This window comes from Balaenoptera physalus (genome assembly GCF_965194825.1).
Source record: "Balaenoptera physalus genome assembly, chromosome: 8".
Taxonomy (NCBI): Eukaryota; Metazoa; Chordata; class Mammalia; order Artiodactyla; family Balaenopteridae; genus Balaenoptera; species Balaenoptera physalus.
Window position 1 is genome coordinate 110,481,563 of NC_138887.1, and position 13,991 is coordinate 110,495,553.

Genomic DNA, 13,991 nt, shown 5'->3' on the forward strand with positions numbered 1-13,991 from the left:
GAAATTGAAACCATAATTTAAAATCTAACAAACAAAAGTCCAGGACCAGATGGCTTCACAGGTGAATTCTATCAAACTTGTAGAAGAGCTAACACTGATCCTTCTCAAACTCTTCCAAAAAGCTGCAGAGGGAGAAACACTCCCAAATTCCCTCTACGAAGCCACCATGACCCTGATACCAAAACCAGAAAAAGATCACAAAAAAAGAAAATTATAGACCAATATCACTGATGAACACAGATGCAAAAATCCCGAAGAAAATACTAGAAAACTGAATCCAACAACACATTAAAGGGATCATACACCACGATCAAGTGGGATTTATCCCAGGGATGCAAGGATTCTTCAATATATGCAAATCAATGTGATACACCATATTAACAAATTGAAGAAGAAAAACCATATGATCATCTCAATAGATGCAGAAAAAGCTTTTGAGAAAATTCAACACCCATTTATGATAAAAACTCTCCAGAAAATGGGCAAAGAGGGAACCTACCTCAACATAATAAAAGACACATATGACAAATCCACAGCAAGCATCATACTCAATGGTGAAAAACTGAAAGCATTTCCTCTAAGATCAGGAACAAAACAAGGATGTCCACTCTCGCCATTCTTATTCAACATAGTTTTGGAAGTCCTAGCCATGGCAATCAGAGAAGATAAAGAAATAAAAGGAATACAAATTGGAAAAGAAGAAATAAAACTGTCACTGTTTGCTGATGACATGATACTATACATAGAGAATCCTAAAGATGCCACCAGAAAACTACTAGAACTAATCAATGAATTTGGTAAGGTTGCAGGATACAAAATTAATGCACAGAAATCTCTGGCATTCCTATACACCAACAACGAAAAATCAGAAAGCGAAATTAAGGAAACACTCCCATTTACCACTGCAACGGAAAGAATAAAATACCTAGGAATAAACCTGCCTAAGGAGGCGAAAGACCTGTACTCAGAAAACTATAAAATACTGATGAAAGAAATCAAAGATGACATAGAGAGATGGAGAAATATACCATGTTCTTGGATTGGAAAAATCAATATTGTGAAAATGACTATACTAGCCAAAGCAATCTACAGATTCAATGCAATCCCTATCAAACTACCAATGGCATTCTTCACAGAATTAGAACAAAAAATTTTACAATTCATATGGAAACACAAAAGACCCCAAATAGCCAAAGCAGTCTTGAGAAAGAAAAATGGAGCTGGAGGAATAAGGCTCCCCAACTTCAAACTATACCACAAAGCTACAGTAATCAAGACAGTATGGTACTGGCACACAAAGAGAAATATAGGTCAATGGTACAAGATAGAATGCCCAGAGATAAACCCACGCACACATGGACACCTAATTTACAACAAAGGAGGCAAGAACATACAATGGAGAAAAGACGGCCTCTTCAATAAGTGGTGCTGGGAAAACTGGACAGCTACATGTGAAAGAATGAAATTAGAACACTATCTAACACTATACACAAAAATAAACTCCAAATGGATTAAAGACTTAAATGTAAGACCAGACACTATAAAACTCTTAGAGGAAAACATAGGAAAAACACTCTTTGACATAAACCACAGCAAGATCTTTTTTGACCCACCTCCTAGAGTACCAGAAATAAAACCAAAAATAAACAAATGGGACTTAATTAAACTTAAAAACTTTGCACAGCAAAGTAAACCATAAACAAGACAAAAAGACAACCCTCAGAATGGGAGAAAATACTTGCAAATGAAACAACAGACAAAGGATGAATCTCCAAAATATACAAACAGCTCAATATCAAAAAAAACAAATCCAGTTAAAAAATGGGCGGAAGACCTAAATAGACATTTCACCAAGGAAGACATACAGATGGCCAAGAGGCACATGAAAAGATGCTCAACATCACTAATTATTAGAGAAATGCAAATCAAAACTACAATGAGGTATCACCTCACAACAGTCAGAATGGCCATTATCAAAAAATTTAGAAACAATACATGCTGGAAAGGGTGTGGTGAAAAGGGAACCCTCCTGCACTATTGGTGGGAATGCAAACTGATACAACCACTAAGGAGAACAGTATGGAGGTTCCTTTAAAAACTAAAACTTGAACTACCATATGACCCAGCAAGCCCACTACTGGGCTTATACCCTGAGAAAACCATAATTCAAAAAGAGACATGCACCACAATGTTCACTGCAGCACTATTTACAATAGCCAGGACATGGAACCAACCTAACTGTTCACCTACAGAAAATGCATAAAGAAGATGTGGCACATATACACAATGGAATATTACTCAGCCATAAAAAGAAACAAAATTGAGTTATTTGTAGTGAGGTGGATGGACCTAGAGTGTGTCATACAGAGTGAAGTAAGTCAGAAAGAGAAACACAAATACCGTATGCTAACGCATATATATGGAATCTAAAAAAAAAAAAAAGGTACTGATGAACCTAGTTGCAGGGCAGAAATAAAGAGGTAGACATAGAAAATGGACTTGAGGACATGGATGGCATGGGAGGGCAAAGTTGGGGCGAAGTGAGAGTAGCATCAACATATATACACTACCAAATGTAAAACAGTTGGCTGGTGGGAAGCAGCAGCATAGCACAGGGAGATCTGCTTGGTGCTTTGTGATGATCTAGAGGGGTGGGATAGGGAGGGTGGGAGGGAGGCTCAAGAGGGAGGGGATGTGGGGACATGTGTATACATATGGCTGATTCTCTTTGTTGTACAACAGAAACTAACAGTATTGTGAAGCAATTATACTCCAATAAAGATTTTTTTAAAAAAATCTTGCAGAGACCATCCTACTACAAAGAATCGCTCATTCACTGTAGGATGGATTTCTAACACCTATTGCCCTTTTTAATATTGTGACTGACTACAAAAGACATATCTGGGTTTTTTAGTTTTTGGCTTTTTTTTTGAGTGTCATTGTATCAGTTTTTTCCTTCTAGCAATATTGTAATGAAAAAAATCAGCAGAGGGCAAAATGACCACTAAACTCAGATATCAGGGGTTCCATTTCTGGGATCCTTCCTACAGTTACATGGAAAGAATCTTCCTTCTTCTCTACCCTTACTAGATTTCCTAAGTAAAACAGATGTAAGATAACCTAACATCAATATTCCACCCGTCAATAATTTCTTAGTCTTTTAACTCTAAGCTTTTGAACCCAATAGTTGACACAATTCTTTTCTGATAATAGGATGCTAAAATTGGCTATGACACTGTCAAAATATCTTACCTAGTGTGATCATTTAAAATATGCCCAGGACGTCCCTGGTGGCACAGTGGTTAAGAATACGCCTGCCAATGCAGGGGACACAGGTTAGAGCTCTGGTCCGGGAAGATCCCACATGCTGCGGAGCAGCTAAGCCCGTGTGCCACAACTACTGAGCCTGTGCTCTAGAGCCCACGAGCCACAACTACTGAGCCATCATGCCACAACTACTTAAGCCCACGTGCTTAGAGCCCGTGCTCCACAACAAGAGAAGTCACCGCAATGAGAAGCCTGCGCACCGCAACAAAGAGTAGTCCCCGCTCGCTGCAACTAGAGAAAGCCCACACAGCAATGAAGACCCAACACAGCCAAAAAAAAAAAATTTTAAATAAATTTTTTTAAAGAACCTTAAAAAATATAAAATAAAATATGCCCGAAATTCTTTGACAGTCCCCCCCCCCTCAACAGGTGGAGGCCAATTTCTTTCCCCTTGAAAGTGGGCTGGACTTAGTGACTCCCTTGTCATAAACAGAATATAGTGGAAGTGACAGTGTGTGACTTCTGAGACTAGGTCATAAAAAGGTATTGTGGTTTCGTCCTTGCTGTCTCTCTTGAATCACTTACTCTGGGGACAAGTTAGTGTGAGGACACTAAAGCAGCCCTAGGGAAATGTCCACAAGGTGAGGAACTAAGGCCTCCCACCAACAGATGTGTGAGTTAGCCACCTTCAAAGTGGTCCTCAGGCCCCCACTGAGACTTCAGATGATGGCAGACCTGGCTGAAATCTTGGCCGCAATCTCTTGAGAGTCTCTAAGCTAGAACCACCCACCCAGCTAAGCCACTCCAAGATTCCAGACTCCAGAATATGAGATAATAAATGTTTGCTGTTTTCAAACTGCTGATTTTCAGGGTAACTTGTTTAACATCAATAGATAATACACTTAGATATTTTCTAAACTGAGAAGATAAAGAAAAGCTCTAACTGGGACTTCCTGGTGGTCCAGCGGTTAGGACTCAGCGCTTCCACTGCAGGGGGTGCGGGTTTGGTTCCCTGGTCAGGGAACTAAGATCCCATGTGCTGCGCAGTACGGCCAAAAAGAAAAAGAGAAGAAAAGCTCTGCCCAATTGCTAGCAGAACCCACAGAACCCACTACTGCTGAATTGCAATTTAACAGGATTATGGTACCAATTCAATGAATAATGATAGAGGTTACTTAATAACTCATCCCTCCTGGTTTTCCACAGTTCTGAGATAGATACTAGAGACTGTTCTGAAGCATTTTCTGTAAACCTTGGCTTGAAATTTAGTCTTGCGAGCTCAAGTGGTTTATGAAAGTTTAGTTGGAATGACAAGCCCTCTTAACTAGTAACCTAATACACTGTTCCAAATGCCTATGATCCCATTTTCTCCCCATAATTCATACTAATAGAGAACAACTGAAACTAGTCCCAACTGGTCAAATATTAACCTTATTCTTGGTCTTTAAGAGGAAATGCCATTGGGCTTCCCTGGTGGCACAGTGGTTGAGAATCTGCCTGCCAATGCAGGGGACACGGGTTCGAGCCCTGGTCTGGCAAGATCCCAGGTGCCACGGAGCAACTAGGCCCGTGAGCCACAGCTAATGAATGAGCCTGCGCGTCTGGAGCCTGTGCTCCACAACAAGAGAGGCCGCGACAGTGAGAGGCCCGCGCACCGCGATGAAGAGTGGCCCCCGCTCGCCGCAACTAGAGAAAGCCCTCGCACAGCAATGAAGACCCAACACAGCCAAAAATAAATAAATAAATAAATAAATTTAAAAAAAGGAGGAAATGCCATTAACAAACACGCCTTCACCATACCCTATCCATAGGTTTGCCGGAAGTTGCTCCTCAGGCACTATTTAAACTTAGGACTGTATTATAAACTCATTTTTTAAATGTAATACATTCCCTCCAAGAGACAGATCTGTCAGTGTGCTAACATTTCTAATGAGCACTTTTTAAAGTACTACTTTAGGGAATTCCCTGGCGATCCAGTGGTTAGGACTTGGTGCTTTCACTGCCATGGCCCGGGGTTCAATCCCTGGTCGGGGAACTAAGATCCTGCAAGCTGCGAGGCATGGCAAAAAAAAAAAGGACTATTTTAAATCTATTATTTACAAAGTTGTTGGAATTACGTATTTTACTCTCATTTTTTTCTGCCAACCTCTCCATCCACCCCTGAACAAAACTGAATTGGAAACAAATTCTTACCTGCAGCGGTCTCCGTAAATACAGTACCCTCGCTGAAAATACTTGCACACTACACCATATGGACTGTCAGAGAGGTCATGTGAGTATCGACAGTTATCTCCTTCCTTACAAACCCCATGCATGAAATACCTGTGAGACAAAGAACCACAAGTTGGTTTACAAGTCAGTACTCAAAGAATTCATGACCAATATATTCTAATAACACAGGAGCACTATATACTAATACTATATTCTACTGTTATAGTCTATTTACACAAATAACGAGTCATGAACACAAAGAAAGTAGAACTAGACCATATGACCATAAAATTATCCATGATGGTACCACAGGAAGGTTGCCTATAGATACAGACACCAATTTAAACTTTGAGGTCATCATTTAATCTTGTCTCTGCGGGTTAAGTCTGACTACTGCTCTCATTTTACAGTCCTACAGAGGTAGCTTCTTGTTTTCCACTAACTTCAGCCATAACGGCAACTCTATCTGCAAAAAAATCAAAGATAAGCAAGAAACAACATAAACCTGAAAGGGTCAGACTACTGTATATGTTTCAATTCTTGGAGAAACCATTTTAATTCTTTAAAAGCCACATGTGAAAATACAAGTAAAATTTGTTGCAAAGGTAGAGGCAAAGTGAAATCACTTTCTGTCCTTCATTTAGGAGACTCTTGTTCTGAAGGAGAACATGTGTACCTAACTAGCAGTTTCCAAAAACCAAGTATCAGAGAATGACTCAGTTTCTAAGAGGACCTGGGAATTTGCTACAAGTGCAACTTTTGAGACCTCACCTCAGACCAACTGAACTGGAAATAGGGCCGGGGGGCGGGGGGGGGGGGGGTGCCAAGCAGCAATCTGTAAGTAACCAGGTGGATCAGGGAAGTGATAAGGGTCTTTATTTTTTGTAGATAATCCTGATCTTGTAAAGTGGGTAGAACCACCACCACCCCTTGCATCCTCCCTCCCATCACTGACTTTGGTCTCTTTCTCTTGAGCAGAGTTATGAAGATTTCATGTTGGCAGACCATAACTGCCCCAAATATGCATCTATGTACAGCTGATCCAGAGTAAGGAAAAAGTGCCTATCTCCTGGGTGTGTCAATTATCTAGAGGTGAAAGGTAGAATAGCAGTAAGTGCACTCCACTTGTCCACTGGATTGAAGGATATATAGAAAAGAGACTCATATTTACCTAAAGGAGCCTTGAAGAAGGCTGCCCCAAATTGAAATGTGAAAGGTTCTATTCAAATTACTGGCACAGGGCTTCCCTGGTGGCGCAGTGGTTGGGAATCCGCCTGCCAATGCGGGGGACACTGGTTCGAGCCCTGGTCCCGGAGGATCCCACATGCCACGAAGCAACTAGGCCCGTGTGCCACAACTGCTGAGCCTGCGCTCTGGAGCCCTGCGAGCCACAGCTGCTGAGCCTGCGTGCCACAACTACTGAAGCCCACGCTCCTGCAGCCCGCTCCCTCCGCAACAAGAGAAGCCACCACAATGAGAGGATGGCGCACCGCAACGGGGAGTGGCCCGAGAGCCCGCGAACAGCAAGGAGGACCCAACGCAGCCAAAAATTAATTAATTAATTAATTAATTTTTTAAAAATTACTGGCATTTATACCTTCTATGTGACATAGAAAGAAAAAATGTAACATCTTGGTGGAACAGCTATAATCATCAAGAAGATCCTAAACTGCCCTAGGGTTTCAGTCCGTAACAAAACATAAGAATATAGTAGTAGGAAGTCAAAGTCTAACTATAATTAACCTAACTTCAACTGTTATCAGGTTTAACTTAATCTAACTAGGTCTGAACTTTTGCTCAACTACAGGGCAACTTTCTGCAAGCTTTGAAGCTGTCTGAGCACCACATAAGACAAATTTGAGTTAAACCACTTGTGCCAATAGGTACTTTTTGACTGCATAAATGAAGAGATTAACACTTAAATAAAGCCAACAACCCAACAAATCAATAATTTCATTGTAATCACCACTAGTATAATCATGCTTCAAAGTATCTATAAAAGTATCCACAGTTGGTAATTGGTTATTCATTTGAAACAGTCTCACTGTTCGAATACAGTTGCTTACTGTCCCATCCCCAGTGGGAACTTTCACAATTCTCAACACAAGACAAAGCTGTCTATACCTTCAATATTCTTTGGGGTCAGCTTGAAGTCAGAGATGCACATACTGATACAGTTTTAAGGCTTGATAAAACACCTACCCCTAGAGATCTCAAACCAGTTGCTCCAAGGAGTTCAGCTCCCTAACACCTGCATTTAAATGTTCAGCAGGATGCTCTTAACACTTTTGCAACACCTCACACCACTATTACTTTTTGACATCCACGATAGTAAAAACTGTTCCCGAGAATCCAAAATGAAAGAGTAAAACTCAGAGTCACTGGCCTAAGACAGTGTAGCATGGCCTGTTAGCACCTTTTGACAAGAGCATAATACAGCAATGACCAAGAATGGAGAGAACAGAGGGGAGGATAGGCTGGAGAGCTAGGGAACAGATTCTGCAGGGCCTTTTAAGTCAAGTTATCTTAAAGCAGTAAGAAGCCACTGAAAGATTTTAAACAAGGACATGTCAGAATTAAATTTAAATTTTAAAGCACTACAATAAACTGCCTTCTTCCAGGTGACGTGTCTGGGCCAGCTGATTACATTTATGTCTAGGGACTTCAGTTGAGTCCAAGTTTCAAGAGCCAGAAGTGGATGCAGCTACCAGAACAGTTAATACAATCAGGCTGCATCAGTAGTCAACTGTTTGGATCCAAGTAGTAATAAAAAGCACACAGTTTCAGAATTAGGAAGACTGTTTAAATTCCAGCTTTGTGACCCTCAGTAAAGCTATTTTGTCTTAGTTTCACCACTCTTTCAGATTTAAGAACTTAAAAAAAAAAAAAAAAAAACATGCGTGCAGTGGCAGCTGCGTAGTGTCTTTGCTGGCACTCGAGTTCATTTCCCCATCTCCCCTTCCACATCTCTTCTCTGCCTTGACTACATTTGTTTCCGACCACACACTGTAAGAGGTACACACTAACAAATCGGGTAAGAAAAGCAAGAGACCTAGATGCCATGCCATAAGAAGATTTTAAGTAACTGGAGTAGTTTGGCCAGAAGATAAAGAAATAGCCTTTTCCAGCACTATTCCTGGCAAAGTCAATACATGTGGGAAGCTACATCATAAACCTGGCTCAGCGTAAGGACTGAGAACTAGAACTATCCAGCAATGAAATAAGTTCCTGAGGTCCAGAACTAGCATCACCAAAGGAATTCAAGCAGACACAAAATCACCTGATACTGCAGAATCAACAGAAACACTAGAATACAAGCCCTAATTAGTTACTGCCAAATACTAAGCATTATTTTACATGGTTGTTTGGTACATATGGTCTGGGTTACATATGGTCTGGGCTTCTGGTTTGTTTTACTTGCCTTTTGTCTCTCAGTGATATTAACACTGTTGGTATAATTATAAACAGTCCTCACAGTGAAATCCCTTCTTGCCAACCCATGTCTAAGAGATTACGACATGATAGTGTAAGTTATAACCTAAAGAGGAAAAAAGGCACCTCTCCCAAGAATTTCTCCCCATTTTTTTTTCTTTTTTAAATGCCACCACCAAAAAGCCATCATCCAAATTCACCTTAATGCCAGTGTCCAGGCTGAGCTTGCCTTCAGTTAAAGGCTGGGCCATATGATTTCTATGGTTCCTTCCACCTTGAAGATTCTATGACTCCAATCAGATATTGTCCAGTAATAAAGACAAATACAATTGACTAGAATCCCCGACTGTTGTACCTCTTGGAAACGTAAGCATGGTTACCAAGATATATATAAGAAACCCCAACAGTAGCTTGTGAGGGTGTAAGAGAGCTACACAATACCCTTAAAGTACTTCTAGGCATCATAACAACCTGTCTGGGGATTTACATAAATTACAGAATATTAGTTAATTTGGCACTTAACCACTTAATCTGCTGTGACATTGTTTACTCTGTTACTTAATTCTTGATAAGTACATGTACCCTATTTCTCAAACTAGATTGTAAATTCCTGGTGTTTAAGAACCACAGTTTATTCTGCTTTTTATCTTCTATAGTACCTGTACACATAATACTTAGATATTTGTTCAGTAAAAACTGTAGAAGACAGCTAGGTGTCTTGGGGAATCATAGTGCCAGTAGCAAATTAATTTCTCTTTCCCTGGGCTGAATAACTTTTTCAATGACATCCCTTCAAAAAACACTAAAGTCTGCAAGCAATAAATTTTACTATGGATATCACAGCACTTGGATAAAGACTTTCTGGAAAAATTCCCTTCATTTTTAAGCTACACTTAAAGAAAGTTTTTGAAAAATCAAAATGAAAAAACACTTGGTTTTTGTGTATTATTTCAATACACTCGTCTACCATTGTAGAAGCACTCTGATAAAACAGTGTCTAAATTCAAAATTACAACTTGCAAGTTACAACTTTGTTGTTTTAACCCCCAACACTCAAGAAAACTAGAAAAAGCAACAGCATTTCTAGTTCACAGCACTAAATTCTAATAAAAGATATCAAAATGGCCTGGTGGGGGCAGCATAACACAGTTCCTTGGGAAAAGTATACCTAGGTTTTTCTTAAAAGCCGAGAAGATAAACACAATGACATAGAATTTCAAGAGAAATATTTAGACAATACTAACCAACAAGAAAATACAGATAATTCTGAGCAACCAAAAACAAATTTCCAACATCCAAACAGCTAAGAGGATTATACCCTTGGTGAAGAAAACAGCCTTAGTCAAATTCCTAGATATAAAGGGGGGGAAGAGGCACAAACTAGAACACTATCTTGAATTCTCTTCAAAGGAGATTTTGCTATCAAACACAATGAAAATATTTATAATACAGTGCATTTCTGCATTTCCTTCAACTTCTAGCTCTACGTCTCTCGTTGTAAGCACTAATGTTTATTTACTGAATAACTGAATGAGATAGTCCCAGAAAGATATACACATGTTCTATTAAGTCCTTTGTCTTTGCTGATTTACAAGGGTCTTCTTCTTCTTAACGAAAGCAGAGGAATCTTACAAGCACATATCAAAGTGGGTAATTTTAGGTGTGCATTTATCAAGATCAATTTAAGCATTTACTGAGTATACCAGGCACTGAGTAAAGCCCTACAGATACAATGATAAAACAGGGCCCCTGCTCTCAGAAAGCTCAAAGCTTACAATAAATAAATGAAGATATCGTATTTGGTATTCCCCTATTCAAGGAAGAAAGATTTTTTTTTTTAACAGGCGATCATGTTAGTACTTAGAACAACTGAAAACAATATCAAATGTTAAAACCCAAGACTTATCAACTAGCCTGTGCTTTTTTGGATAACTGTCTCAAGCAAAAGCTACAGACAGCTTTATATGAAAAACAAAAACAATAGCACATCTAAGCCTGTATCTGATACATAATACTTCTTAGAAATATTACTCAGCTATGTAAATTTCTTAAATATATAAATCTATTTGTTCATGGGCAAGGAACGCCCACTGGTCCAGAATCGATCTGGGATATTTCAGAAACTCAAAGAGCCTAAAGGTAGGCAAAAAGGAATGATTAGTCTGGTGAGCTGTTCTGAATTCGGATGACACTGGTGAGGAAGTAGAAAAGGGGAAGCAGATCAGGGAAAAGTGCCTAACAGAGGGGAAAGTAAAGTGTAGATGTGACCACGCATTCTGGACAGAAATGAGTTGAGCTCAGATACAGACACAACAGGAAAATAATGAGACAAGTAATATATAGTAATGTCAAGTTAGTGATGGGTATTCAAGGCTAAACTATATTGAGATCAGAGTCAGTGTGTAAAATCAAGGCACTGAATAGAGTTCTTAAAGAACCCACATATTAAAGGAAGATTAGTCTCAGTGTATAGATAGATTGGAACTGCAAGATGAATGGCTAGAAAATTCAGGAATGTAAAGGTTACACTAGTCCCTTTATTTTTAAAAGAGTCAACTAGCACATATAAATCAACTGTAACATTGTAGAGAAAAGAGAAGTTAACAGGCTCAAATAATTGGTTCCATGAATAGGAATTTTAAAATTCTCATTCTTTGGGATACTGCACAAGTATTCTAAGGCTCTACAGATGACTGATAGAAGAAGCCACCTAAAACGGCTTTTATGCTTTCTACATCCCGTTATTGAAAATAAACTTAATTAAACTTATCATTCATGCCTTAAATGTATCATGTTAAGCACTGAGAACGCTTCACTCTCGCTGTTAATACCAAGGCAGTGAGTACTGTACATTAAGATTTTCAAGCATTTACATATAAATTACCCCACCTAAGTGAAAACCGGCGTTTCAACTGATTTTTTCAACCGATTGAAAAACAAAAGCTTCTAAGCGCTTACTGATCACTTTTTAAAAATCCAAGTACAACATCCAATTAAATGCCCTAATCTTAAACGTGCAGCTCGATAATTTTTTACAGGCGTGCACACGTCAGTATAACCGTCCTCCACTAATCACTTATTTTTTTTCCAAATATTTTCATCCGACATCCCAAACCAAAACAAAATCTCTCTCCTTCGGGAGCGACGAGCTCCTCGACTCCCTTAAGTAAGATGCGTGGATTTCAAAAGAGAAACCTTTTGCCGGGGAACGGGAACGGCAGCTCGTCAAATTTAGGGCGGAGGAGACGACCCCGGTCCGGCACTCGGTTCTAAGACAAAGCTCAGAACCGCCAACCTCGATAAACATACAAAGAAGAAATAACCAAAGCTCCTGCTCCGGGTGGGGCAGGGCGGGGGCCGAGAGACCCGAGAAGACTTTACAAACGGATGACACGGCGGCGGGGCCCGGCAGCCAAGCCCCCTCGCCGGGGCCCGCGGCAGCGCTCCCCGGCCAGGCAGGGTCGCGTGGAGGCGGCGGACTCCAGGCGACACCGCCAACCGCCTTCTCGAACCGGCGAGCTGGAGGCAGGGGCTGGTGGATCCGGCGACAATAAAAAGGAGGGAGGAGTCATCCTACCTCTCCCCGTGCGCGCTGCGCCGCTCCGCCGGGTGCGGGGAGACGGCGGGCGGTGCGGCGGCTCCGCAACGAGGCCGCGCGCGCCCGAGCCTCAGCGGCCGGCGGGGGTTGACGCAGCGCGGGCGGGGAGGCCGCGGCCGCCGCGGGGACAGCAACGGCGGCAGCGGCGGCGGCAGCAGCAGCAGCACCGTCGGCGGCGGCTGCGAAACGCCGGCTCCCCTCCCACCTCCGGCCGGTCGCCCGCCCCTTCCTCCGGGGTCTCGGTCCCCTCCCCGCGCCCGGCGCCGGCCGCGCTGCGTCTCACCTGCAGGTGACCTGTTTAGTCCAGCCGCCGCTGCTGCCGTCGCTGCCGCCTCCCCCGCCCCCCGCCCCCAGGGACGGGGAGGTAACTGTGGGGGTAGGGGTGGGGGAGGCCGCTGCCGCTGCTGCTCCTGATGTTGTGGCTGTTGTTCCGGGAGCTGCAGCCTCCGCCATTACTGTTTATCCCACACAGCAATGGCGCCGGAACTTCCGGGATCACATAATTCCGGTCCGGCTGCCGGGAGGAGAAGGCGGCGAGGCGAGGGGTGGGGTGCGTAAGGACACTAAGGCGCCCGCTCGCTCCCCTCTGCCCCGCGTCGCGTCTCTGAGCGCTCTCGCCGCTCGAACTGCGGGCCGGAGCCCGAGCGCCCCCAGCCCGCCCCCAGCGCCCTCTGATTGGTGGGCGAGGCAGCTCCGCCTGGGAGGGGCGGGGCGAGGGCGGGCTACCCCAGGTGAGGCCCACCCCCCCCACCACCTACTGCCCCCAGGCTCCACATCCTGGGAACCAAAGTCCTCATTTCAAGGGCACTGACTTAGAGGAATGCGTCCCAGCATAGGCTGATGCAGTGGAGAGGCGGAGTGCGATTGAGGTCCTGGGTTTGAATCCAGACTTTCCTGGCTCTACCAATTACTAGCTGTACGAACTTGAGCTGGTTACCCATTCTATTTAGCCTCAGTCTCCTGATCTCTCAAATGGGGGTGAGAGTAGGCCCTACCACATAGGGTTGTGGTGAGGATTATATATGTGTGGCAATCACTGAGCTTAGTGCCTGGCCAGACGAAACACTTAATAAATGTTCTCTCTTATTCTTCCCATCAGAGGTGGGATCTCTCAACCCAAGAGAACAGCATTGTGGCTAAGCAAATGCTCTGCAGTCAGCTTGTCTCTGTTACCTCCAGGCTTCTCCCATTCCTAGCAATGTGTTTTTGAGTAAGTTAACTTACCTCTTAGTGCTCCTGCTTTCCATCTGTAAAATAATAAATAATAATAATTTAAAAATAATAATTGTCCCTACCCCAGAGACGATTATGAAAATTAGAGTCCACTGTGATTCACACTACAGTTTTAACTTAATAGATATTGAATAACAAAAGCTGTCTGAAATATCCCAGTTTCTAAGAGTTATTTCTAAAACTAGGAACATTAAAAAGTATTTAATCCTACTTTCTGATTAAAGCCCATGGTCCACACAGATGCTGCATA

At 42.3% G+C, this 13,991-nt stretch overlaps 1 protein-coding gene across 4 annotated transcripts in view; it reads right to left on the minus strand.

The window, feature by feature from the left end:
• The window catches only part of MKRN1 (makorin ring finger protein 1), a 30,022-nt gene extending 16,825 nt beyond the window's left edge, over nucleotides 1-13,197 (minus strand). Inside the window, exons 1-2 of one of the 4 annotated variants that reach the window (XM_082473079.1) lie at nucleotides 12,792-13,197; nucleotides 5,461-5,589 (exon numbers count right to left, since the gene is read on the minus strand). In XM_082473079.1, the coding sequence (XP_082329205.1) occupies nucleotides 5,461-5,589; nucleotides 12,792-12,961 (299 nt within the window). In that variant the 5' untranslated portion in view covers nucleotides 12,962-13,197. Of the gene's footprint in view, nucleotides 1-5,460; nucleotides 5,590-12,233; nucleotides 12,254-12,487; nucleotides 12,746-12,791 lie in introns of those variants that run through there. The other 3 variants (XM_082473082.1, XM_082473080.1, XM_082473081.1) reach the window with 3 other exon arrangements.
• Between the last annotated feature and the right edge of the window lie 794 nt (nucleotides 13,198-13,991).